This window comes from Henckelia pumila, chromosome 3, assembly GCF_033568475.1.
Source record: "Henckelia pumila isolate YLH828 chromosome 3, ASM3356847v2, whole genome shotgun sequence".
NCBI classification, from domain to species: Eukaryota; Viridiplantae; Streptophyta; class Magnoliopsida; order Lamiales; family Gesneriaceae; genus Henckelia; species Henckelia pumila.
In genome coordinates this window covers 56,886,651-56,912,935 of record NC_133122.1, presented here as the reverse complement: position 1 = coordinate 56,912,935, position 26,285 = coordinate 56,886,651, and the positions used below count along the sequence as shown (strand labels likewise).

At 35.9% G+C, this 26,285-nt stretch overlaps 4 protein-coding genes and 1 non-coding gene across 5 annotated transcripts in view; 3 read left to right on the top strand and 2 right to left on the bottom strand.

Annotated features, from left to right (window-relative positions):
- Positions 1-2,417: 2,417 nt before the first annotated feature.
- On the top strand, positions 2,418-2,490 carry TRNAA-AGC (transfer RNA alanine (anticodon AGC)). The gene has a single exon. It is a non-coding gene; the product is annotated as a tRNA-Ala (tRNA).
- A 101-nt stretch (positions 2,491-2,591) lies between these two features.
- Positions 2,592-5,675, top strand: LOC140887976 (formate--tetrahydrofolate ligase). The gene is made up of 5 exons (XM_073295627.1): positions 2,592-2,872; positions 3,381-3,530; positions 3,659-4,834; positions 5,003-5,149; positions 5,224-5,675. The coding sequence occupies exons 1-5, from the start codon at positions 2,717-2,719 to the stop codon at positions 5,497-5,499; spliced, it is 1,905 nt and encodes a 634-aa protein (XP_073151728.1). The 5' UTR covers positions 2,592-2,716; the 3' UTR covers positions 5,500-5,675.
- Positions 5,676-5,897: 222 nt separating this feature from the next.
- LOC140887491 (peroxidase 59-like) lies at positions 5,898-7,537 on the bottom strand. The gene is made up of 4 exons (XM_073294750.1): positions 7,276-7,537; positions 6,783-6,965; positions 6,505-6,670; positions 5,898-6,395 (listed from the first exon to the last, which is right to left on the bottom strand). Exons 1-4 carry the CDS (start codon positions 7,480-7,482, stop codon positions 5,974-5,976), a joined length of 978 nt encoding a protein of 325 aa, XP_073150851.1. The 5' UTR covers positions 7,483-7,537; the 3' UTR covers positions 5,898-5,973.
- A 1,804-nt stretch (positions 7,538-9,341) lies between these two features.
- LOC140887490 (probable plastid-lipid-associated protein 12, chloroplastic) lies at positions 9,342-16,592 on the top strand. Its single transcript, XM_073294749.1, has 11 exons — positions 9,342-9,581; positions 9,683-9,736; positions 9,829-9,903; positions 10,157-10,276; positions 10,560-10,751; positions 10,923-11,006; positions 11,102-11,194; positions 15,710-15,763; positions 15,945-16,024; positions 16,160-16,267; positions 16,360-16,592. The coding sequence occupies exons 1-11, from the start codon at positions 9,345-9,347 to the stop codon at positions 16,466-16,468; spliced, it is 1,206 nt and encodes a 401-aa protein (XP_073150850.1). The 5' UTR covers positions 9,342-9,344; the 3' UTR covers positions 16,469-16,592.
- A 151-nt stretch (positions 16,593-16,743) lies between these two features.
- The window catches only part of LOC140887489 (callose synthase 9), a 35,712-nt gene continuing 26,170 nt past the window's right edge, over positions 16,744-26,285 (bottom strand). The window contains exons 33-51 of the mRNA XM_073294748.1: positions 26,115-26,183; positions 25,860-26,037; positions 25,467-25,581; positions 24,693-24,812; positions 24,124-24,239; positions 23,965-24,048; positions 23,731-23,843; positions 22,972-23,024; positions 22,713-22,889; positions 22,505-22,552; positions 22,078-22,236; positions 20,585-20,698; positions 20,422-20,510; positions 20,101-20,259; positions 19,920-20,022; positions 19,012-19,131; positions 18,482-18,532; positions 18,210-18,392; positions 16,744-17,263 (exon numbers count right to left, since the gene is read on the bottom strand). Of these exons, the coding sequence (XP_073150849.1) occupies positions 17,027-17,263; positions 18,210-18,392; positions 18,482-18,532; positions 19,012-19,131; positions 19,920-20,022; positions 20,101-20,259; positions 20,422-20,510; positions 20,585-20,698; positions 22,078-22,236; positions 22,505-22,552; positions 22,713-22,889; positions 22,972-23,024; positions 23,731-23,843; positions 23,965-24,048; positions 24,124-24,239; positions 24,693-24,812; positions 25,467-25,581; positions 25,860-26,037; positions 26,115-26,183 (2,288 nt within the window). The 3' untranslated portion in view covers positions 16,744-17,026. The remainder of the gene's footprint in view (positions 17,264-18,209; positions 18,393-18,481; positions 18,533-19,011; positions 19,132-19,919; positions 20,023-20,100; positions 20,260-20,421; positions 20,511-20,584; positions 20,699-22,077; positions 22,237-22,504; positions 22,553-22,712; positions 22,890-22,971; positions 23,025-23,730; positions 23,844-23,964; positions 24,049-24,123; positions 24,240-24,692; positions 24,813-25,466; positions 25,582-25,859; positions 26,038-26,114; positions 26,184-26,285) is intronic.

Genomic DNA, 26,285 nt, shown 5'->3' with positions numbered 1-26,285 from the left:
CCGATTACCCCTCTTAGCCGCCTCCCTCCCCTCCATTCATCATCTTCATCAGCTTCCCACAAGAAAAAACACCATAGCCTCGGTTTTTGAAGGTCCAAGTCGGTTGTCATCGCCCCCGTCGTCCCGGAATCGTCTCACGCTCGTTTTCTCTTCGTTTTTACGGTGAAAGGCATGATCCCTTCTTTATTTCTTTGTATTATATCAGTGTATAACGGTGTGTGTGTGTATGCATTGGATTCTTTCAAGAATTTTCAGAAAAACAAGTGTGTTATGGTTTGAGGAGTTCATATTTTCCCATTCTTGTTTCATGCTCACGTTCTTTTGGACATGGATCGGTCAAGGGCTGTTGGCTGATGGTTCTTAGGTCTGGTAGGGTCCTTAGAGTCGAGCCATGGCTGGGCTAGGGGTTGGATTGGGCTCGGCCGAACAGGTGAGGGCTGGAAGGGCAGATGGAGGCGCAACTAGGGTTTCGAGGAAGAGGGCTCGGCCTTGGCGGTTCAGGCTGCATGGGGCTGGGGTCTTGGCTAGGTTAGGACCTCCCAGACGTGGGCTACGTCTGGGCGGCGGGGCTCCGGCCAGGGGTGGCCGGAGCAGGGCGGCAGCAGCCCTAGAAGGGCTGCTGCATGCGGCGGCCGAGAAGGAGAGGAGAGGGTGAGTTTCGGGTTTAGGGTTAGGGCTCGGTCCGGGTCGGGTTCTTGGGTCCGGGTCAAGTTAGTGGGTCGTGGGTCGGGTTAAGTGATTCCGGGTCCGGGTTTGGTGGGCCGGGCTTGAGTCTTTTTATTTTTAAAATATTTTATGAATTAATGGGTTTTTGGGCCAATTAATTAGAAATAAAATTATTTGGACTCCCGAATAATTTTATTTGGGCTTTTAAAATTTTAATTAAGTTAGTCCATTAATTTTATGGGCTTTTGAGCCCATAAAAGTTATTGGGCCAGTCTTTGGGCTTTTGGGCCCATTGGGCCAGTTTAAGTTGTTATTGGGCCTAGAATGTTTTATGGGCTTTAAATTATTTTAATTGGGCTTAGAACAATTTTATTGGGCTTAAGTATTTTAATGGGCCAGATTTAAGTAATTGGGCTTGAGTGTTAGGGCCAGCAGTCCAGGACAATCCATGAGAAAATTGCATGTGTCCTGATTATATATTTAATTATTTTTATGCATTGAAGTTATTTTAATATTTATATGTTAGTAAGAAATTTAAATTAAATATATATGAAGGACACACATTTTAATTAAGTACATGCATTCATGAAATAATTTTATGCATAATTAAATGTTTAAGGTTGAGCAATAATAAAATATTTTATGTTGGAAGTTGAAGTAGTGTGACAATTTAAGGGGGATTCGTCCCCATATGTGAACTATTGAAGGGCAGTTTACTGCCAATTTAAGAGGTGATTCGTCACCGCCACGTACGTTGGTTTCCACGCTGATCAGTATTTAATGTATGATTTAAGGTTACACTACGGATACAACCATGCGATGTTAGAAAATTAATTGCTCAACAATGTTTATGTATTATGTTATTTAAGTTAAGTTAAGTTATGTTATGTTATGATATTTTTTAAGTATGCTCATTCATGTATATGTATGTATTAGTATTAAATTGATTTAAATTATTTTAAACCCTTGTTATGTTAGCATGTTGGGCCTCTAGGCTCACTACACTGGTATGGTGCAGGGGAGTATGTTGAGGATGAGGTTGTACCCACCGGAGGCGAGGATGTATGAGCGGACATGCAGTGACCCCGTGACCGTGATAGATGTCTGAGTCACATTGCATATTTTAGTTATGTCAGCACGTTACACATTTTATATTATTTTTCAGTGGTTGTGAGTTTTGAATATTTTATTGAATATTGTCAGTGCATGCAAATTTTTAATCATTTTATTTATGCAGTATTTTTAATTAAATGTTTGACTCATATATTTATTTTATTTAAAGAATGCGTTTTTATTTAAGTATTTATTTATTTGTTTATTTATTTTTAAATCTTTTTATTCTGTGCATATATGTATGGGCATATATGTACATATTTTATTTAGTAAGTATAAAAAAAAAAAAATTCGCATATTTATTTATTAATTATAGAGTTAGGGTCGTTTCATATCAAAATTCTCACTTAATTTGATTCATATTTTTCTAAACATCCAAATTAGTATCAAATATAATCTGTATCAGTATGAATCGTGTGCCTTTTTATCCACCAGCGGTTAAGCCATGACTGTATGACAGCTTATAGATTAATAATGATAGAAGCATTGTGATTATATATAATATATCGATTTTCTCGTAAGTAGTTTTTTTCTTTTTTGGAAGTAAATACACAAAATCTCTCCATTCGTCGTATAATAGTACGCACTTCTCATTTGTTATGGTTATTAAAAAACTGGATTGAAACATCTCGCAACAAGGGGATGTAGCTCAGATGGTAGAGCGCTCGCTTAGCATGCGAGAGGTACGGGGATCGATACCCCGCATCTCCACAAATTCGTTATATATATTTTTGCTTTTGCACACGTGGAGATTGGAAAAGTCAACTCAGTTTACGGTGGGATGTGTGCTCACTGTTATCCGGATAATATCATCTCACCAATCATTCATTCATTCACACTGAACTCAGATTCAAGATTTCCCCGCACATTTCGCTTTTCAGACTCTGTACCCAAATCTTGGCTGAAGCAAACATACAAAAAAGGAAACAACCCAAGAATGGGGAAGACCGTGAGGAAATTGGAGGTGGTGTCACCAGTGCCAGCAGATATCGATATAGCCAATTCAGTCGAGCCGCTTCACATCTCCAAGATTGCCGAAGAGCTCAATCTCACCCCTCAGCATTATGATCTCTATGGAAAGTACAAGGCTAAGGTATCCATTAAGACACGACACACGCACGCACGCCCGCCCGCCCGCCCCTTGTGTGTTTCTCTGTGTTTTTGTTTAATTTTTGGTGGCTTGGTCTTTCATACGCGGTAGAGCTTTGAGAGAAATCATGTTTCTTGGTGGATTTTGGGTGTTGGTCGCCTTCTTGTGTGGTGGGAAACTGTGATAATCAAGAAAAGAAACTCATTTATTGGTTTGCTTGTTAGTCCACATTAAAGGCTCGACTAATGAGATTCATTTAAGGACTGGTCATATAGTTTAATCTCATAATTGATTTCAAAGATAAGGGATCCAACTACTTTGCGTGCTTTGAAATTGGCATTGTCTTGGCTTCAAAGTTATTGGCTACCAAAAGGATCCAATGATAATTTAATTGTTTTATTGGAAGGTGATTTATTGGTAATAGACGAAACAAGGTTCACTCTTTGCTTTTGGGCTTTTGGGTGTCAGAGATACTGGGGGATTGATCAAGGTGTTTTTTGAGTATTGGTAGGTTTTGTTATCAGTGCTCGATGAACTTCAAGGAATTGGTGATGGATATTACGTTGTGGTTGGAGGGATTACTCCAACGCCTCTTGGAGAAGGCAAGTCCACAACCACTGTTGGTTTATGCCAAGCATTCGGAGCTTTTCTTGATAAAAAGGTATTCTTTTGCTTTCTTAGATTTTATCAAGTAATATGATTTGGTTTCTATATCATAAGCTCTTGTTAAGTCTTCCCATTTCTCAATGATACTCAAGAGACTGAATCTTGAAATCTGGTTTCTCTTAGGTTGTTACATGCGTTCGGCAGCCGTCACAAGGACCAACTTTTGGCATCAAAGGGGGAGCTGCTGGTGGAGGCTATAGCCAAGTAATTCCGATGGACGAGTTTAATCTTCACTTAACTGGGGATATTCATGCAATAACTGCTGCAAATAACCTTCTTGCCGCAGCCATTGATACTAGAATCTTCCACGAATCTACACAATCCGACAAGGCTCTTTTGAACCGCCTTTGCCCATTGAATAAAGAAGGAAAAAAGAGCTTTAGTGAAATAATGTTTAGGCGTTTGAGTAAACTTGGCATCTCTAAATCCAAGCCTGAAGAACTTACACTAGAGGAAGTAAATAAATTTGCCAGGCTTGATATTGATCCAAGTTCCGTCACATGGAGAAGAGTGATGGATGTAAACGACCGGTTCTTGAGAAAAATCACGATTGGCCAGGGCCCCGAAGAAAAAGGTATGACACGAGAAACAGGTTTCGATATTTCAGTAGCTAGTGAAATTATGGCAGTCTTAGCTCTCACAACTTCACTATCTGATATGAGAGAGAGACTTGGGAAAATGGTTATTGGAAATAGCAAAGCCGGTGATCCTATCACAGCTGATGATCTTGGAGTTGGTGGAGCTTTGACTGTACTAATGAAAGATGCCATTAACCCTACACTAATGCAAACTCTTGAAGGCACCCCTGTTCTTGTCCACGCCGGCCCTTTTGCGAATATTGCACATGGAAACTCATCTATAGTTGCTGATAAAATCGGCCTTAAGCTTGCTGGACCTGGTGGTTTCGTTATCACAGAAGCAGGGTTTGGTGCTGATATTGGTACAGAAAAGTTCATGAATATAAAGTGTCGATATAGTGGTTTGACGCCTCAATGTGCTGTTATTGTTGCCACGATAAGGGCACTCAAAATGCACGGCGGAGGGCCCGAGGTTGTGGCTGGGAAGCCTCTGGATCGTGCCTATGTGACTGAGAACGTGGCTCTTGTTGAAGCTGGCTGTATTAACTTGGCTAGACATATTTCAAACACGAAATCTTATGGTGTAAATGTTGTGGTGGCTGTCAACAAGTTTTCGACTGATTCTGATGCAGAACTAAATGCAGTCAAGACTGCAGCATTATCTGCTGGGGCTTTCGATGCTGTAATTTGCACTCACCATGCTCATGGAGGGAAAGGAGCGGTTAGTTGCTTGTATTTATCATCTTATCAAAATTATTTCAAAATAAAAATGTTTCAAATCCTGTTTCATACACTGTCAATGTTTTGTTTAAGAGTGATCATTATGATCCATCTTAAAAGCATGGTGAGTGATTTCACTTTCACGGAACTATGTGTTTTCCGATTCCAGGTAGATCTTGGGATTGCGGTTCAAAAAGCCTGTGAGAATGTTACTCAACCTTTGAAATTTTTGTATCCTCTGGATACAAGTATCAAAGACAAAATAGAGGCAATAGCAAAGTCGTACGGTGCCAAAGGCATAGAGTACTCAGAACAGGTAACATTTAACTTCAACGTTGTTATTTACGACACGTTTTCAGTATATATAATGTTTTCCCTTACTTTGGATAGGCTGAGAAACAAATCGAAATGTACAGCAAACAAGGATTTTCTAACCTGCCAATCTGCATGGCCAAGACTCAATATTCATTTTCACACAATGCTTCAGAAAAGGGAGCTCCAAGTGGCTTTGTTCTTCCTATCAGAGACGTGAGGGCAAGTATCGGTGCTGGTTTCATCTACCCTTTAGTCGGTACTATGAGCACGATGCCCGGTTTACCAACGAGGCCATGCTTCTACGACATAGATATTGATACAGCCACCGGAAAAGTTATTGGTCTTTCTTGAAACCTTGTGGTCGTAGTTTCTCATCATTTATTGCAAAAAAAATGAGATATACTGCCAGTGAGGTGAAGTAATTTATATCTCTCACTGAATGCATTGTTGTGATATTATTTCTACTCTTCAAGGTTCTTTGAATAGTTCGTTCATGTTCGGAATAAATATTGAAATTTGTTCACTTTTCTTTTCATTTTGTCATGGTGCATGCTTTAAGAAAGATTTGAGTCGGGATTTCACTTTGACATTTTATTCTATTCTTGAAATTATAGTGACCTCTTCCATATAGCAAGTGGTGGTATCGTCACTAGAAGTCATTTACCACTATTATTAAACACACCATGCACCATTTAATATGGAAAACAACACATATGCACGATGAAATTCCAACAAGATATTGCGTAGATATATGTATATATAAAAAAGCTCATACACCATGAAATTCCAATTCTCAGAACAAGAAAACTATCAGCAACCAGATCTTCAAGAATTAACAACCCGACAATTTCCCCTAATCTCACCATTCGATCCGGTCAACGTCTTAACATTTCCCATTTTGATCATGGCATTTGCGAAATCATTCGAGAAAACCGCGGGATCACTCGCGTATAGGCGAACGATATCTCTGGTAGTGGATGTGGCCGATTCACTGGAGAACAATATCTGATCTGACTGAAGAATGCCTCTTCCCTTCACCAAATTTTCAAAATAATGACCATCAAACGAGTCTCTCGAGTTGACGTCGAGAGGAAACGTGTTATTCCCGTCGCTATCAGCGGGGCAAGCAGCCTGCAAACGGGGAATGACACGGCTGTCCAGAGTGCTGTCCGGTGCACCCGTCCCCGAAAAATTCGATATTCTGTGGCTGAAAAGTGCACATCTTGATAACCCAATTGTGTGACCACCTGCATTTATATATAATTGTGTTTTGACCATTATTTTACATGCACAATACTTGAATGTGAAACGAAGCTGTATACAAACATGACATGCATGGATTATATATTATATTACCTGACAAAGCAACGACATCGGTGAGATTTAAACCAAAATCTGCAAATTTTGCAATGATTCTATCAAGAGATTCAAAAGGAGAAGGAAGCAACACATTGGCTCCAGTTTGATTAGCCACTAATCCATCCCTTCTTCCTAGTAATACCTTCCACCAAGGCCCTCCACTCTAAGTTCTCATTTGACCACAGTAATAATATTAAATCTCTTGTGGGTTTTTATATTTAATTACCAAAAACAAGAAAAGTGACACTTCAATATTTATTAATGAATTTAATTACCAAGACAACAGAATCTCTTGCAGCTATAGTGAGAATGTCTGCGCATGAAACGACACAGCTGCATGCGTTCTCCACCGCTTCTTTGATTGAATCTATCACCTCAAAGCCTCTTGCTGAGTTCAAGTTTGGCAAAGCAAATTTTTCGCTATCTTTTCCATCCAACAACAATGATGCATCACACCCCTGCAGGTCGAAAAACATGCACATACAATTCTTTGAATTCGTTCGATCGGTGAAGTTTGGTTAGGTTCAAAATGACCGACCGAGCCGTTGGATCAAGTGGACCTCGCTTGATTCAACGGTGGTGCTATGTGCAACACCGAATCCAAAACCGTTCAAAATTCGGTCTTGGTTACCATGATGTGCCCGATGATATATCAACAGTCTAACAAAGATGACTAAAAGTCGAGAAGAATGTATCGAACTTGCACTATTTATAGAACTACGAGCAAAAACATGCCAATTAACGTGCATGAACATTTGGTATACTCACATTTACGAAGCAATCATGGAAGTGAAGCCTAAGCAAAGAAGCCGCCATCCTTGCCTCATTCTTTATGGCATTCTTAACCTCTTTTCGGACAATACTAAGCAAATTTGGACAACTTTTTGAGTAAAAATCTGTCCTTAATTGAGACCTCGCCCCTACACATAGCATTAAACTCGTTAAAAACCAAAAAATCTTTGACTTATGCATCATTTTTTTCACTTCGAAAATTTAAAGCCAAAACTATATATAGTTGTCTCCGATTGGGTTTAATTTATCTAAATACTTGCTTACATATGATTGATATAGATAAATGTTGTTAATGTATATATAGGTAGAGGTTAGTGGTGATTAAGGAATATAAAATCCACTACTTCATCAAGATTAACACCATATTAGTTTTATAATTAATTTGTTTATAATGGTGATTAAAAGTTTGTTTAGTGGTATCATGATGTAGGGCGGTTGCATTAGATTTTGTTGCATATCTATACTATATATCTTATAATGTATCAACTTGTCAAGACTTAGTTATTTTAATGGATGGACAAAATTATTATTTTTTAATTCAACAAAAATTCTTTTATGAACATATTTTACTAACTAAAATATGTAAATGATTCGTTAAACATAATTAAAAACTAAAATGTTCTAAAAGATAATCAACAACTTTGAATATTTTTAAAAATAATTAATTATATTAAAAAAAATTGCACTCAAAATTAGCGCATGCGATCGTTCAAAAAATAAAATAAAATTAGCGCATGCGTACGTAACTTGTGAGTAAATAATTTAGGAACATTATGCTCTCTAAAATCATCGTAACAAAAGTCTTTTTTGTTTTTTAAAAAAAGGGCGAAACAAAGGCTATAAAGTATAAGTACTTTATTGCAAGAAAAAAAAATTATAAATGCTAATATATAGTATATGAAAATTTATTTATAGAAATTAGCAAATTCATTTGGTAAATTAGTTTTGATTATTTAAATATCAAATTAATTTTGATCTCAACACGATACGTTGATTTTTTTTTTAAAAAAAAACAATACAGATACTTTGTATTTTTTTGTCCAAACGATGATATAGCAATTAGCATCAACCTAAATTTGTTAACTGTTAACATGCATATCATATCAATGTATGCTCCGGCACAAAATGACCAGAAATGGGGAAAAATTAATATATTTTAAACTACGGAAACAATCAAAACTCAAAACCGTCCATTAACTAGACGATTTTGGTAATTTCCGATCCACACATATGAAATATTAAATTTAAACATTTTGGAGTCGATAACGATAATATAATTTAACTAATCTTTATTAAGATTAGATAATATATATATACTTTCGGCGCCGTAGGAAAATTCAATCTTGCTTCCCTTTCACTTTAATTTAGTACACCCATTTTCTAATTCTATCTTGTCATTCAATTTAGGGTTGATTTCAACCTAGCTAATATCTTAATGATAGATTTAATGTTTCATGATTTGTCACGTCAACAATATATAATTAATTATGCATATGTGTAAAAATACGAACCGTTGGATGCATGATTTGGATACGTGCCAATTTGGGTATGGAAAATATTTATATTTAATTTCTGCACTGAAATTTCATATGCACGTATCGTAATTGATTTTACCAACGTTTTTTTTAGATGTTTTTTCGAACTAAAGCCATTATCTATCTACATAAAAAAAAAAAAAAAAAAAAAAAAAAAAAAGAGGATGATTGTGAAGCGATCGTTTATAATAAAATTATGATATATCAAATAGATGAATTATTATTATTATTGTATATTTTGAAACAAAGATTGATATATTTTATAATTTATTATTATATTATATAAGTTACATGTTTGTACTTGATATTTTGGATTTTAAAAATTGAATAGTAATAAATAAAATACTAGTTTTTTTTAATCGAAAAATCAAATAAATTTTTAAAAATAAGATTGATTTTTATTGTTGGAAATCCACGTTGCCACGTGTCCAAAGCACAACCATCCACCTAGGAACGGGATTTCACCAAGAACGCACGCTGGATGTGTGTGTTTGCATGCAAATGAAATCAATGGCTACTGCTTTGGAATCTGCGATTCCGAGCCTTGGGTTATGGCCCCAAAATCCCCCAAGAAAGGCGGCCTTTTCAAGAACAATTTGCCGGAGAATCCGACGGCGTTCACTCCGCTGTTCGCTGGTCGGATCCGAACAGATTTCCAAACCATTTGCAGAGGGAGAATACGCACTCATCAATGCTTTAATCGGGATCCAAGGTCGCGGCCGCGCCGCCTCTCCTGCGCAACTCAAGGTATCACCTACCTTATAGTACTGTATAATTACTTGTCTTAATTTCACGCTTCAAAAGTTAACGAGCTAATTAATTTGAATTGGGTTATGAATTTTACGCAGGAAGTTGAAAGGTCAGTGAAGGTTTTGGAGAATTCAGAAGGCGTGCCTAATCCGGTGAGTTGGGATGATTAATCATAAGAATTGAGATACACGTTATTGCGCGAGCAATTGAATTTGAATCATGGATTACTGAATTTAATTCGCAGACTGGTTCGAGTTTAATCGAAGGGCGATGGCAATTAATGTTCACAACAAGACCGGGGACAGCATCCCCGATTCAGGTCAGTTAATTTTTCAGTTGTCATTTTCAAAAATTTTGTTAAAGGAAAAGTCGACAATTGTTTCTAAGAAGCACTCTAAAACACTTTTTAGAGTGTTTCGAAGAAACACTTCAACTTTTTATTAACAAAATTTTACCAAATTTCAAAATTTTATAAAGTAAAAGCTACCAAACACTACCTAAGTACCTAATTAAGTACAATTGATTGAAGATTGGTTATATGATACAGTACTTTGTTTATTATGCTGATGCAGAGAACATTTGTTGGGGTGGACTATTTTAGCGTATTTCAGGAGGTATATCTTGGAACAGCCGACCCGCGCGTTTCCAATATCGTGAAATTCTCCGACGCTATTGGTGAGCTAAAAGTTGAGGTATATATATATATATATATATATGACTACATTTTGTGTTCTAAATGTAAAGTCCTGAAATGATTTACTTACTCATGGTTGATGCTTGGATATTTGGTTTCGAGTAATACGATTATACGAATTCTATGTGCTCTTCACGCTTCTTTGGCACATTTTTTACAGGCATCCATACAGCTCTTGAAAGAAACTTTTTAGATTCTGTTTAGTTCACTTGTCTTAGTTCACAAGGATCTACAGATAGTATGCTCGATGTTTATTAAGTTATGGTGTTGTTTACGTGAAGGCCGTGGCATCGATCAAAGATGGGAAACGCATCCTCTTCCAATTTGATAGAGCAGCATTCAACTTTAGATTTCTGCCCTTCAAAGTTCCATACCCTGTACCTTTTAGACTTCTCGGGGATGAAGCTAAGGGCTGGTTGGACACTACGTATCTGTCCCAATCAGGAAGCATCCGTATTTCTCGGGGAAACAAGGTAAAAGAGAAAAGCGCCCTCATTACCTTCCGCAAGACATTTCGATCCTTTTTGTTTTCCATAACATGTCGATGCAATGTGAAATAACTAGAGAAGCGAGTTAAAGTTATGTTCTGCACATCCTGTCAACTTCAATGATTTACGACCATTAGCCACGATGATATAGTGCAGGGAACCACTTTTGTGTTGCAAAAGGAAACGGAACCAAGACAAAGATTGCTATCTGCCATTTCAAGTGGTATAGAAGTGAGAAAGGTCTGAGTTCTTTTCTGTTAAATAGTGAGTCCTATGAATTACATTTCAAAGGCTTGAAAATATAACTATTTATAGTCTATATGGTTATTTGACAGGAAATTGACGAATTCCTTAAATTAAACCAAGGTGTGACGGAAAGGGAATTGGAATTGCTTGAAGGAGAATGGCAAATGATATGGAGTTCTCAGGTATTCTTAATTCTGCGTATATATATACATATTTTTATTTTTATAAACTATTTTGGAAATCACATGACGAATATATACACGCATGAATTAATTCATGTGGATAAAGACAACGTGCTTGATTGCTGATTTTTCCTGTTTATTTGCTTCTTAGGTACGGATTGAAGTTACAATAGAATAGGATAATAATAGAAAGATAAATAATCTAATATGATAAAAAAAATAAATACAAAATGATGGTATTTTGTTTGATTGATAAAATTTTAAATAAGATATATTACCATTTTGTCCTTTTAAAAATTAAGAAAATTTGAAGAATATTATTTATTAAGAGTAATATAGTAATTTAAATTCAATGATTTGATTGATGAAAGATAAATATTTAGTAAATAGCTAAATAATATGACAAACTAAACATAAGATTGAATAAAATAAGTTATCAATATCGATAGATTAATAATATGTCACTTCGAACCCTTAAAAAATTCTTCTTTCGTCTTGTGTGTTTTTCTTCCATGTCAACGTAAAAACTCTTACGAGACTGCATGTGTCACACCCAAATTAACATTTACTTTTTATGCTAAAAGTATCATTTTTTCTTGGTAGACATGAGTTGGGTCGACGCACATATATTAGGAAAGAGGATGTGAGTGAAAATTTTATATAATTAAATATATGTTTATTAATATCTAATACATAATATCTAATAGAAGAGATATTTGATTGAAAATAAATATTAATGAAGACACGATATATATGATTAATTAAAGATAGAGCACTAAAGTAAAAAATGAAGGGTGCAAAAAGAAATTTACAATTAGAGCGATATATTTATACGTAAATAAAATAAATATGTAATATGTATATATTAGATAGATATATTTGTGGGTTATATTCTTCATAATTAGAGCGGTGTAGAAATTGTGACGTATTATATTTTATAGTTCAAAATTATAATATTCCGAAAAATAAATTATTAGTTCTAATTAAACGCGTATATGCACCAAAAGGTCCAAAGCCGAGCCCATAATAATATAAGAAAATCAAAATTCCTCACTTTATCGGGTATCTATCTAGCTACCAAAAGATTTTCCCGTGCATACATGATATATATAACGATAAGATCAAATGGTAATAAATAATATTAATTTAGAGAAAAAAGTACGACTCCAAAACAAAATAAATTTCATACCCACTAGGATTCTTTTCCCACTCCAATTCCAAACCGAACACTACAACATCCTCTATATATGTGTGCATGAAACCCCAGGATCACACCCACAGAGACATAGGCGAGTTGGTAAGGTCCGAGGTGACGTGAGAAGAAATTCCCCAGCGTTGCGGGTTCGATCCTCGTGTGGAGCATATTCCTCATTGAAATATTTAGGGGTATGCTCTGGGGGTTGGACCATGTTATTCCCTCCCTTAAGTCCCTGCCTACTCGTGCACATCCCTTGATTTAACCCTGCATGAGTCAATGGGCCTCCCATAGGTCCCTTTTGGGGTCAACCCAACCCCAAGATCACTCACACCATCTACAGAAAAATTCACGATAAGCTAGCAAATCCAAAGAAACTAAGCGAACGAGAAACTACTCATTAAGAAACAAAGGAAAATTATTATCCGTCAACTGCAATACAAGAATGGATTCTTTCATGGATAAAAATTCACGATAAGCTAGCAAATCCAAAGAAACTAAGCGAACGAGAAACAACTACTCATTAAGGCTGTGTTTGGTACATTGGATTAAGCCATGATTGTCAAATTATCTATTGTTTGTCTCGTTTTTAAGGTCTTGGTTGTTAACCACCGGCCCGTGATAAAAACCCTATTCATGGGACAATGTTGTTGATTATAGTACATGGGGGAACCGTAGTATTACAGTCCCTCTCATGAACATTCCCTTGGATTATGAGCGAAATTACCTATCTACCCTTCGCCTAAAGTATCTACTGCCCCACATTTCTCCCACTACCCTTCGTCCTCATCCAGACTCCATGGCAACAGTTTTCTCACCAAACTTCCCTCAAATTCTTCCACCGCCTCTTCAGCTATATCTATTTCTACTGCTACTATGATATCACGGAGATTGACGGAATCAACACCTACGAGCTTTACAACGTCTTTCAGCTATATATATTTGAGTTCTTCCGCTTCTATTTCGGGCACTCGGAGCTGAGTCTGACTCGCGGGTTGAAAGCTAATGAATTGCGGCAGCGGAGTCAAAACAGGTTGCTTTACACCAATTCCAGAGGTGGGTCTTTGGATTCCAGAGGTCATCCTTGAGGATGATAGGTTGAAACCAAGAAACAAGGATGATAATGGAGTGTGCGTGGACCGTTGATACAAAGTTGGAGGAGAAAAAGTGAAAATAGATATTATGTTTTTTTTAAAATCTCACGTGCTTGTACAATGACTAGGGGTAATTTTGGTAAAAATTGTGTAGTCCAACTTCTAATCCTACATACAAAAAACCAAACAAACAAATTAAAAGTTTTTAAATATATTTCATAATTATATTAAAATATATATTTATCCCACAATTTATCTTTACACTAATAATCTCATCACACGTATCAAGCATAGCCTAAGAAACAAAGGAAAATTATTATCCGTCAACTGCAATACAAGAATGGATTCTTTCATGGATAAACACAACACGAATAGCCACTTCAACCAGCCAGAAGATTCCAGGCTTTGCAACGGCGGCTGTGGATTCTATGGGTCGGAGGCGAATCAAGGGTTATGTTCTAGGTGTTACCAGGATTATTTGAAACGTCAGATAACCAAATCAGAAACTGTTTTCTGCCAAAAACCAGCAGTTTCTGAATCTGAGCCCAAGATTAATCATAACTCATCTCAAGATATGGTCGGTTTGATTGATGCCATGAATTCTTGCACAATTAACACCAAGAACAGGTGTGATTGCTGCAACAAGAAAGTTGGATTATTGGGATTCGGATGCCGATGTGGGCGAACTTTCTGCGGGATTCATAGGTACCCGGAGTTGCATGCATGCAAGTTTGATTACAAGACTGCCGGAAGGGTAACACTGGCCAAAGAAAATCCATTATGTCGGGGCGATAAGATTAGGAATAGGTCTTAGTTTGATTTTGTTTTTCTAGAAGAAAAGTTTATTGGGTTTTATATTTTGTAATCTTGGCTATAATTCTTTTAGGCTTCAGCCATATAATTGAAACACTTTCTATATGATTAATGAGTTTCTGGAATTGAAATCTCGAAAGCAATGAATAGATTTACTAGTCGGACATGCACGTACATAACTTATTGTGTGAGTCGTAAATTTATAGGTATAATAATTTTATAATGAATCATAGAAACACACAGTCTTCTTTTAATATGATTAATCTTTACATGTGCAAAACAGTAAATTAATAATCTCAAACATGTAAAATAGACCTTCAAAGTTATTGCAATAATTCATAGAAACATTTATTCAATATCCATATATCTGACCCTAAATTAATTATAACAATTTGTAGATACATATATGTAAACTATAGGTTATTCTATCAGTCGTAAATCGTCTCAATGTGAATTTATAATGAATCATAGATTCTTGTATGGGTCATTATGGTACAATTTAATTACTACTTTCAATCAACTCTCAATTTACTAAGTTGTTAATTATTTTAACTTTTGGAACACAGTATATTGTCTATCAATAGTTATAAGAAAGACAGATGATTTTGACATGATCTGTCTGAGTCAATCATAGTGAACTATATCTTTTTCCCAATATCAGTATACTTACTAACTATGTTAAATTGAAGCAGAAAATGCATTACAAATTCAATCTTGGGGGAATTAAATTGTAAAATTAGGAAGGATATGGAAGATTGAAAATATTTGAGTGGAGGTATTTGATTAGGAGATAAATTTTATTTTGAAATAAAATTTTCAAGAACAGACATGAGACATGTACATGTCACATAACTCTTATATAGTTATAGATCAAATATCTGTTATCAACAAAAGCCAATATTTAATCATGAGAAAGGAAAATGCATAATGAAAACAGTCACAAACGACTGGAGGAAAGATTAACAATCAGGCAAACAATATCAGATTAATGCGATCTGAAGCTTCAATCTTCAAGTTCCAAATCTTCAACCAAAACTAACAAAAAAAGAACCATGCATCTCCTTCCGTCATCACATTCACACCAACATTCAGGCGAGGTGGACATCGAAAGAGCCGGAGACTGAAGTAACAAACTGCTTACGAAAATCATTGATCGAGAGCAAATAATTGAAGACTGAGAAAACACCTACTTCTTGATTTTAACATACATAGTTCGGTTAGTCATGACTAAACACATCTGTGCTTGCAAGAAGTTTTATGTTATGTTGTGGTATTCTAAGCAACTTTTGGGTGCAAGAATATGGTTTCATGAAATCCAAACCTCATAGAGCTCCTTTTTATCCCAATGAATTGTAAATTATCATTGATTTTCTTTCCGAGACATAACTGAGGTGTCACTCTCATGGATTCCAGGAAGAAACAGAGAGTTGGATGGAGAATGCTTCCAAAGGTCTGATGGGGAAGCAGGTTCCTCTTGATACACAGTACATATATGTTTTACGTACAGTTTCAATCTTCTTCCATGTGTCATCAAGCCATTTTGGGACAAATCCTTACTTGTTTTCTTTATATATATATATATATATTCTTGATATCGAAAGTCAAACTAGTTGTGTTGCTTTTGGGTAATGTTGTTATGTTAATGCAGATTGTGAGGCCAAATGGAGGGTTGAAGTTTTTAGCTGATATATTGTTTGGCTTCAAATTCTCCATGAGTGGGAAATATGTGTAAGTTTCTCCACTTCAAAAAATTTGAGTTGTTATAGTATCATCGAAAGAAATGTCACACCATTTAATTCAGAAAAAAAAATGAAGAATAATTGTGTTACAAGACTTGTAACGTTTTAAATTTGTAATTCGAAGGAAATCTGGGTTCAACATGTATGATGTTACCATGGACGATGCAGCAATAGTGGTTGGTCCGTATGGAATCCCATCGGAGATGGAAACGAAGTTCAAAATAGAATTGCTGTAAATTTTTTTCCCTACTGTTATTAAGTCGAGATAATTTTGGTTTTAATTTATGGCCAAAATTATTGATTCTTTACCCTTTGAATTTACAGATATACAGATGAAAAAATCAGAATTACACGAGGCTACAACAAAATTCTCTTCATCCATGTTCGTGTTGATGGAACAAAGGAGAAACAGTTTGAAAATTCAATCAACTAATTAAGAAAATGTATTCGGTTTTTTTTATCACACCCTATTGATTATGCATATTCCTTCTTGATTGGTTAAGCTTGTAACCTTCGACGTTCAATAATATTTTTACAAGCTTTTTCCTCAAAAAAAAAAAAAAAAAAAAAGGTTTGTCCTATGCATATAGTATTGACCATAATTCCCTTTAAACAATAAGATTTTGGCTTTTCCACATAGTACAATTTTTAACGTCACAAAATTAAGAGAGAGAACCCCGTTTTATATATATGCATGTATGTGAAAAATGTACAAATAAAACCACTCAATATAAGTGGTTACTAGATTAATACTTGCCAAATATCCGGTGAAATATATCAACAAAGATACATGCAATTGGTCATGTATGAACTGATTTAAAATTTAAAAAGACCATTACTAAACATATGTCGTTCAATTACATCACATTACATTCAACATTTAGAAGACATACCATTAATGATACAGGACAAAATAATAAGAATATCGTACAAAAATGACCAAAATCCTCAGTTTCCGCATAGGATGTTTCGAAACAGCTGACGATGGAGATCATATATCGGCATTTGGGTTGTTTCCAGCAAGAATAAGAGAGATCTCCAGACCTCGACTGAAAGCTTGGTTGAACATAAGGCGTGTTTGGAATGTTGAAACAAATGGGAACCACGAAAATAGAGCAATCGGAACGAAAATAAGCATCCCCATAGCAGCATCATATAATCGCGCAATTGAACGCATTGACTTCCACAGTCCCATTTTCTTCACCACCGGCTTCCAAGCACACGCAATCTGTAATTGAAAAGAAAGAAAGCATTGAAATGATCTGGATACTCCATCATAATAAAACTGATTAATGAAATACGTTGTGACAAAGACACGGAGTTCATTGTTGACATGCAAACACAATTATAAACGACATTTTATGCAATACAATTGTAGACAGATATGGAGTATAGTTCAAAGATTCTCCCGTGAGAATTTTCAAATTAATAAATATGTTTAGGCCACCGATAATTTGTGTATTGTAAGCTACTATATTTAGGACGACATATACATTTATTGGAACATAATCTGGGGCATTATCAATTATGTTATTCTCGGTGAGTCCGCTTGGTTTTTTCTTCAATCCAACGACAAAGAATCATCAAGTCGAGGGTCTAAAAGAACAACAATCTCTTCATGATAGTCATGCCCAAAGTGAATAGTACAAGGTATCATATAACTAAGGATGACAACATTTTTTGTTCCGTAAATTAGAACCAGTTTGCGAATTATCATGCCATACTTCTTACCATAACAAGTAGAAAGGAATAATAACTACTAAGTCATTTAATACACGTCTCAACTTCTTCGGACGTCTTACGCTGATAAGAAAACACAAATCATTATTCAGATTTCAAACTGTATCAGCAGGCATAGTTCAACTATTCATATCAGCAGGCATAGTTCAACTATTCACAGTTCCTAAATGATTTCGGCATAGAAAGCCAACTACACATGCGACAAATTCCATACCAAATAAACACGCAACAGCTCATTAGAAACAAAAGTCCATGAATCTCCTAATTATTTTCACTCAGGATATTGATGTGACGCAAGGGAAGATTGAATGACATCTGACCCACAAATCCCCGCCATAGATTATTACATCAATACAATATCAAACTTCAGATATACTGGAACGAAGATGGCAACCACAATTTTCATGAAAAGATAATGAGCCCAGAAAACTTACAGAAAGAATTCCCCACCCAGTGGGCAGAAAAGCCAAGATACAAGCAAATATATCAGTGATGGAGAGATCAGTGAATGCGACAGCAACAATCAATCCAGTCAGAGCAAGCAAAAATGAAAGACCTTGGATGAACCGCAGCAGCAACTGAAAATTGACTGATATCTTTTGACTAAATGTGAATACCTACAAAATCCAAAATAACACTCTGATTTGGTTGGACTTATGAAGCTAGAGATCGCCAATAAATAAATTAAAATCTTCAAATATCAGACCTTGAAAAGAAGTATAAGCACAGCAAACGCAACCCATGAGAACCCGTATACCTGACAACAGAACATAGCAGAAAACAAAATTAGTTATTATATTATCTGACGATAAAATATAACAGAAATAAATGACAAATCTTTGCACAGAGCATGCAGCGATATAGGAAGATCATAGCATGCTCGACATGTCTACAAGGATCATATTCACATATCATTTACAATAAACATCCTTCAACAACTGAACCAAAAAGGGGGAAAAAATATTAAAGGCAAAAGACAGATCTGCCACAAACTCTCTTGACATGCTATGCCAAAATAAAAACTCCCAAGGACATTAGGCAGCTTGAACCTATAGATTGGCAAATGCAGTCAAGTGTTAACTTCTAACTCTAGATACAACGCCTGCGACCAGTCCCTTCTGGCTGCTCATGAAAGAACCACCAAGAAATTGCAATTGAAGTTGATTAATAAATAACATGCTATACCTCATATTGGGGAAAAAAAACTAATTTTCAGACAAGCCAAAAAGTTTGTACCGATAGTGAAGTATTTGATCCTTGCAAATCTAACTTGTAGATGATACCATACTGGAAGATGAAAAACCGAAGGCTTAAAATGGTCTCCATCACTCTCCCACTGAAGTTTCGAATATGAGACTGCAACAATAGCAAATGGTAAATAGGAGCACTACAGTGTGCCAAAAGATAAGAACTTCTTTCTACATTCATTTACACATGGAAAAGTGACACATGTCACAAATTAACTTAGAAGTGGAACCAATATGAAAGTAACCACCTCACCTTTTAGCGTTTGGAATATACAAGTCATAAAAGTCAATATTTCGGTTACCTAAAATATTAGTCATAAAAGTTAGATATTTCGCTTAACTACCTTTAACCTTTGGGATTCCTAACATTTTATTTCATATTAATAAAATCAAATTATCCACAAACCAAATTGAATGCCTTAGCACCGTGCCATTCTTAGTTATTAGTCATGAAGTACATTTATGTGGTATGAGAAAATACATCCTTTTGTTCATAATTTTCAAAATTCGAATTTCTACTTGGATTGAGTCTCATGTAGATTTTGATAATGTCTCAATCTCAGATTTATTAAGAGATTGGGCTTTTGTCTATTGTTGATATGAGTAGGGTCATGACAAGAATTTTGTTCATTGCGGGATCACTTGTCCGCCTATTATATTCAATAGGTTTTCCATAATTAATATAATATTGTTTCTTATTAAAATTAATAATTGACTAGAATCGGATGTTCTACCAATATTTGAGATCATTCATGGCATCTCCATTATAAATGCTTATGGACCAAGGCCCTCAAAAAAAAAATAGAAGAATTTTGAGCACACATCTCTAATTAATAGGCCACCATATGAAGGTCAATACACTGGAAGTAAATCATAAACATCCATTGTATCCATTACCAGTTCTTCATCCCACCAAGCCTCCCAGCTTTCTTCTCCTCTAACTCCAATTCCACCTCTATAAAAAAGCCAGTTCGTCCAATCACGAAAATCCTCTACGGCCCTAGTAATTGCAAGAAAAAGTTTAAACTTGAACCAAGCAGGCAAAAAGGCAAGACATAAGAAAGTGTAAGAATCTTACTTCTGCCACTCAAATCCAGATGGATTAAACAAATATGGAGCAAAGAGCCAAGAAAATGCTAGGAACCAACCACTGACAGTGAGAAGAATATAGGACAAAGCCCCACCATCGTTGTACCCATATGAAAGATACACCACCAATAAAAGAACAATTTCCATTCTGAAGAAATAGAAAATAAATCTTGGTCAATTTCCAACCTCAGGCAAGTTTGAGCCAACACAAGTGCAGGTGCAGCTGCACGTGCACACACCCACCCACAAACACACGCGCACACACACACACAGAGAGAGAGAGAGAGAGAGAGAGAGAGAGAGAGAGAACCCTTTAACAAAATGACTTCGTGCATAAAGCCTGTAATTTTCAGTAAACTTGATGTGACGAACCACAAATCCTCTGCCAGTTGCTTGGTACTGCAAAATGTCTTTATTATATAAGAAATCACAAGATGTTTTAATTGGAAAGTAAGGACGATAATGAAGCATACCCTTGCACCACCATGAAGAATAGTCCGGCCAAAGTAATGTGTCCTTGTACCCAGTGAAAATGTGAAAAAGACTGTACAAAGCTGAAACTGCATGGTGACAAAACTAACTAAAGCCTGCATGAAAATAGGAAAAGAAAGAAACAAATGAAAATAGTGGAAAAATTAGAGAACATTTTTCACATCACTCTCTCGAGAGAAAAGTGAAGCTTACAAAAAATTGTCAATTATAATTGGACAATATAAAATAATCGCAAACATGCAAACACCAGGCTCATGCTTTGAGGAGGGAGAAAGGGAATGAGGATTCTCAGCAGAATAAAGTGCACAACAATGACGTAATCATCTCAGCAGTTCCCAGTTATTACCGAGATTATAATAATCATAATAGTAATAGGACAATAAGAGCAATCAGCCAAATACTCACGCCTCAGCAGAAAATCATTATGAGAAAACTCAGTCGCAGAAACAGTGGCAAAAGAGTTCACAAAAAGAAATCAAGCCTTGGCATGCCCGGTCATCTCTCCCATACAAACTTCATTATCATGTCACACAGTACAAGGTCCAACAGAATCCTTGTTTACTGAGGGCTCAAGAAACCTGCTGGAAAAATAATTGCTTGCAACAATTTTACATGCAATCCCTCGTGTTTATGGGGTTCATAATCTTCTCCGAGGAAGAACCCCTATTTTATCATATTCAGATAAAATTGTCTTAATCTTAAACATGACAAGTGCCTCAATGTGTTCAAAAAGTTTCATTCTAAACAGTGCTCTAAAAATCGGCCAAGGCGGCCGGCGCCCGCACCGAAAAAGTGCCAGTCGGTCAGCCTAAGTGTCCTTGGCACCTAGGCGGCCCTAGGTGGAAATGAATTTTTTTTGGGGGGCTTATCAATCATAAGCCCAATAAAAAACTGACAAAATCTTATTCACCCTTCCACGAAAACCCTTTCAACGCCGTTTCCAAAGAAAAGCGAAGACAAATATGGAGAATAATAATTAGTGAAATATATGGAGAAGAAGTAGAGTAAATTTGTGGAATTTTATTAGTTATCTAATTTTGAACTAATTTTAAATTTTATGATATCATGGAGTTATAATAAGTGATTTATTATGTTCGTGGAATCCGCCTAGCGGTGCCTAGTCCCCGTCTAGAAGGCCTAGGCGCTAGTCTGGCGTCCAGACTAGCGCCTAGCGAATTTTAGAACTTTGATTCTAAATTGCAATGTTGATGGTCTCATATAACCCAAAAGGTGCTTATACATTGTATGCAAAACTAGCATTGGTGACAAGATTAAGGTAGTGTATTTTGTGAAGGAAAAGCTCATAAGCACTTTTTGGAAGCAATTCCGAACGCTACCTAAGCATGATAGCTTCAGCAAAGTGCAGCTGGAATTAAAGACAGATTCTCAGAGTTTAATAGAGTAAAATTTTTAGCAAACCTGCAAACCAGTATATCAGAATCAGAGACATGAATGAACATAAGAAAACGCATACCCTCAGAAAGCCCTGTTCTAAGATGAAGCCTAAAACCATAGGAACTGCTGTAAAGATTCCAATCTGGAACAGAAACTGTGCATTAATGGCCGCACTCAGAGAAGTATTCTGTGATATTTGTGCCCTGTCCAGAATGGTTTCATCGACCCCAGATAATGCCTAGGGAAAAAGATTATTGTAAATATAATAAGGAACCACAGCCACAGAATTCTTGATGGAAAGATGGAGGATAGAAATAAAACACTCTTCGTACATAATTATTATCTGAGAGCTAAAAAGGCTTTAAGACCTCAAAAGCAGTCTACCACTCTTGTTTAAAAGTAAGTAGCTTTAAAACTAGAACATTACTGTAAGAATGGTGTATAACAGTGTACACAGAAAACATGAATATGCTACTGTAGGAAGAGAATACACGTCATGGACTTACCAAATACACCCTCCCATAGAGAAAAGCATACACAGTCAGCACAGTCAACTGCAAAGAGATTTGGACACGATGAAGGTTATCAAACAGCTTCCGTACAGGTATAAACATACACAAGCAAAACCAGACTTTGTCGAAGGAATTTAGACACAAGTAAACAACATCGCAGGAAAGTAACTTTTCTACAAGGAATTAGCAAGGAATAGCTAACCATGGTGCAAAAGTAGTATCCGACGGTAGTGAAGTAGAATGAGAGCATCCTAAAAAAATCAAAGAGCTGCCCAAGCCTGTAGACATCCCTACTAAGAACTTGCTCTCCATTGCCTCCAGCAACTTTTCCTTCAAAAAGGGCAATCTGATTGAGCCCAACATCTCTTCCCTTACCAACCTATACAAAAATTCAGTCAACTAGTCTCCTCCCAATTCCCACGTACTCATGCGCCGAAGCCTGGAATGAATATAAGTTATACCTGAATGTATTCATGGTGAGTCACATTGCCTTGACGTAAAGTTGAATTGAAACCTGCATTTTTTCAACTCCATAATTCAGGCATCTAATATGCTTTTGTCATTTCACCATCCAACTTCAACCTGAAGCTCTAGTAACACTTGATTAATCGTGCTTGAGCTTGTCTATGAGTGTGACATAGTCAAGCTCAAGCTATATATGATCTAATTAGATCACATATCACGATAATTTTGGACCACTGTTGCAAGGGAGTAACATTTGGTCCTGCTTGGAGACCAATTGTTATATAGGGCTTAAAAGATTTGAGGTGCACAATTACTTACCACTGATTGTAATTTTTATTAATGCCCCAAAGTGCAATTGTTATAATTAGTAACAGAGTCAAGATCCAATGTTTCATTTATCTGAATTGTAAGGGAGAGCAGTTATTAAAAGAGGGATTGTTGAAGAACAATATTTGCTTTGGGATTGAAACTTGGTGGCTGTCCGGAATGGAATCTGTTTGGTTCAGAATGTTTGAGATGCATCTGTCAACTATAACTTTAACTAAATGAAAAGTGCTCGATCCTAAAATTTTCAACACCTTATACCGATTTCTTTGAAATAACGATGAAAACATTCACAGAAAACCAAATTTACTTTCTTTCAAATAGTACCAGTTTTCCCTTTATTACTAACCATCAAATCAAAGAATATAATGTCCCTGAAACATAGAGATTCCACATAAGAAAATGTTATCAGTTTCTTTAGTCGGTCATACCAGAGTAGATATCTTCACTGATATTAATTACACGAGATGCTTTGCTAATACCACCCCTTGTAATATGGAACACTCTATCAAAAACATCTGGATGGCCATAATGCATGCGAACCCTGAAGAACACCAAAGTATCAAGTAAAACATATGCACAATTTTGATGAACTTTAAGAGGCTGAGAAATTGACATAGTGGCATGCAAACATTGCCAAATAGCAATCAACCAGCAGAACTTACTTCAGAGGATTTGCAAGAACACGCTGACCAAGAGTGACAAAACTAGATTCTTGACTAGACATGAAATAAGCTAGAGAAGATACACTGCATGTAAAAGCTCAAGAGTGAGTTAATGATGAAGTATGAGAGAAAAAATGCACATAAAGCCCTAAAAAGTACCTTCCAGTAAATACATGTTCCCTGACACCGAGTATTGTCGGGGGACGGATTCCATGATCACAATTGAACTCTTCAAGAAGATTTCTCATCTTCAATGCTTCCTCAAAATAATTATCCTGAGATACGAGAGTTCATTAATGAAAAAGGTAGACAGAAATTTCTGCACCTTCCAGGACAGGCAATCAGGAAAAACAGTTCACAATAATAGCAAGCTACAGAAATCCAAAAAGTAACTTTTTTTTTAGTATGTATTTTAGATCCAAAAGATTCATCCTCGTAAACAATTTTTTTCACATTACTTATAATATAGTCATCCACGTGATGGGCATGAGGTATCTGCCAGTTTGATGGGAAATAAACAGAAAGCTTAGAACGGAAAGGGATGCTTCATGCATCGGGCATGGTATAAACAAGTACGAGGCCAAAAACAGAGGTTACAAGAAACAGCTGGTCGAAGGAATTGGAACACAAAATTATATTTATCAAAAGAATGAAATTGCGATTGATAGAGAAGGAGAAATTAAAAACCTCACAAGAACTATTCTCTTAATAAATTAAAAGAAACTCACCTGATTCATGTCAATTGTCTGCACAGCATTACCACGAGTAAAGACTACAGCATGATTCTGGTTTTCAGGTTTCCCTTCACCGAGTTTAGGATTTCCTGGTAGTTTTATCGAATAGATTTCCTGTAATTTTCAAGATGATCCAAGAATGTAGCACAAATAACGCAATTGCAAATGGATTCAATGAAAGCATCACTAATGTACAAAACATTATGAACTGTATCAAGCAGATATAGTGTACAAATTAAATTAAATTAAAAATAAAAATAAAAACATAACAAAAAACACAAATAAATGAGAATGTGATTGATTTTGAAACCAAGTAGTCGAGTATAATATTCTGCATGGTAATAAATAGTTAAATTTGATGAAGATAACGATGCAGAAGAAAGGAAGGAAGAAATAAATATAGTACATTGAATGGTAAATATTGTACATTGAACGGTATATATCCAATCAAAAAGATGGAAACTTCGCACAGAGTAAATGAATAACATGTGATGTCAAATTAGACAATTATCCTGCTCGAGTTGCAGAATTTCAAGCCAGCCACTCCAAAAGCATCACAGCAGCACAAATGCACTGTGACTTTTCAACGACTAGTAATGAATCCAAGGTTTTTACAACTCATCTCAAATAATCCCATAAAAGACAGTTGGAGACCAGGTGTCCATTCCTTTTACCAGGGCTCAAACACATTGTTACATATCCTAAACCGCTGAAAAACATAACACAGAAAGATACAGAAAGCCAACATCATCCCTACCCTTCATTTACCTTATCTTTCCCGTTAATATCAGCCTTCACAAGTTTTGAGAAATATTCAGTGTGCACCTTTCCATCTCTAAGAGTTTCAACCACGTCGATGAACGCAACTCGAAGAGCTTCATTTCTGTGTTGAAATATATACATAAGTTCCCTCCAACGCAGAGACAGGCTTTTTTATTTTTAATACATAGGAAACGAGACTATATTAATAAAAGATTTTGACACAGAGACATCTCTGTCAATTAAAATACTAGATTCTTCTAGAAGGTAGCAAAACCAAATATTTTCTCGTTATTTTAATTAAGTTAGTGAGTAATATTTATTACTAGTAATAAAATCCCACTGAGATAAAGAAGGTAACATGGTATTCAATTGAAACGGCTATCAAACAACTTGCCCAACCTTTGCATTAACAGTGCAATATCTGCAGCCTCAGGTTTATGATCTTCTTTCTGTTTTCCATATATCTGACATGTAACAACATATGTGAACTTGAGATCTGCTTGAGCTCTGGCTTCGGGAGACAACTCAAAACCTTGAACATCAATCGATTCATTTCCAACAATATCTGCCTCCACATCTGAAATTAAGGATGAATGACTGTAAATAGGCATGACAAGCAAAGAACAAAAGATATCAATTACTAGATATCCAAACCTCCAGTTGATATTCGCTCCAAATAAGCCTGAAGCATAAGAGCTTTCCTGTAGTACATCATTCCACGAACTGTGTCCAGAGAAGAAATTAGTAATCCAGGATTAAAGAGACAAGAGAAAAGTAAAAGTACATAGTAATCATTTTTTACAACCATAAACAACTAGGTTTCAA

Excerpts from the sequence above, each read along its gene's own strand:
- LOC140887976 (XM_073295627.1), top strand. The coding sequence starts at position 2,717 with ATGGGGAAGACCGTGAGGAAATTGGAGGTGGTGTCACCAGTGCCAGCA. Across the intron at positions 2,873-3,380 it reads ATGGAAAGTACAAGGCTAAG|GTTTTGTTATCAGTGCTCGA; the intron begins GTATCCATTAAG and ends GAGTATTGGTAG. Across the intron at positions 5,150-5,223 it reads GCATAGAGTACTCAGAACAG|GCTGAGAAACAAATCGAAAT; the intron begins GTAACATTTAAC and ends TACTTTGGATAG.
- LOC140887491 (XM_073294750.1), bottom strand. The coding sequence starts at position 7,482 with ATGATGCATAAGTCAAAGATTTTTTGGTTTTTAACGAGTTTAATGCTA. Across the intron at positions 6,966-7,275 it reads TCCATGATTGCTTCGTAAAT|GGGTGTGATGCATCATTGTT; the intron begins GTGAGTATACCA and ends TTCGACCTGCAG. Across the intron at positions 6,396-6,504 it reads CGATGTCGTTGCTTTGTCAG|GTGGTCACACAATTGGGTTA; the intron begins GTAATATAATAT and ends ATATAAATGCAG.
- LOC140887490 (XM_073294749.1), top strand. The coding sequence starts at position 9,345 with ATGGCTACTGCTTTGGAATCTGCGATTCCGAGCCTTGGGTTATGGCCC. Across the intron at positions 15,764-15,944 it reads AAGGTCTGATGGGGAAGCAG|ATTGTGAGGCCAAATGGAGG; the intron begins GTTCCTCTTGAT and ends ATGTTAATGCAG. Across the intron at positions 16,025-16,159 it reads TCCATGAGTGGGAAATATGT|GAAATCTGGGTTCAACATGT; the intron begins GTAAGTTTCTCC and ends TGTAATTCGAAG.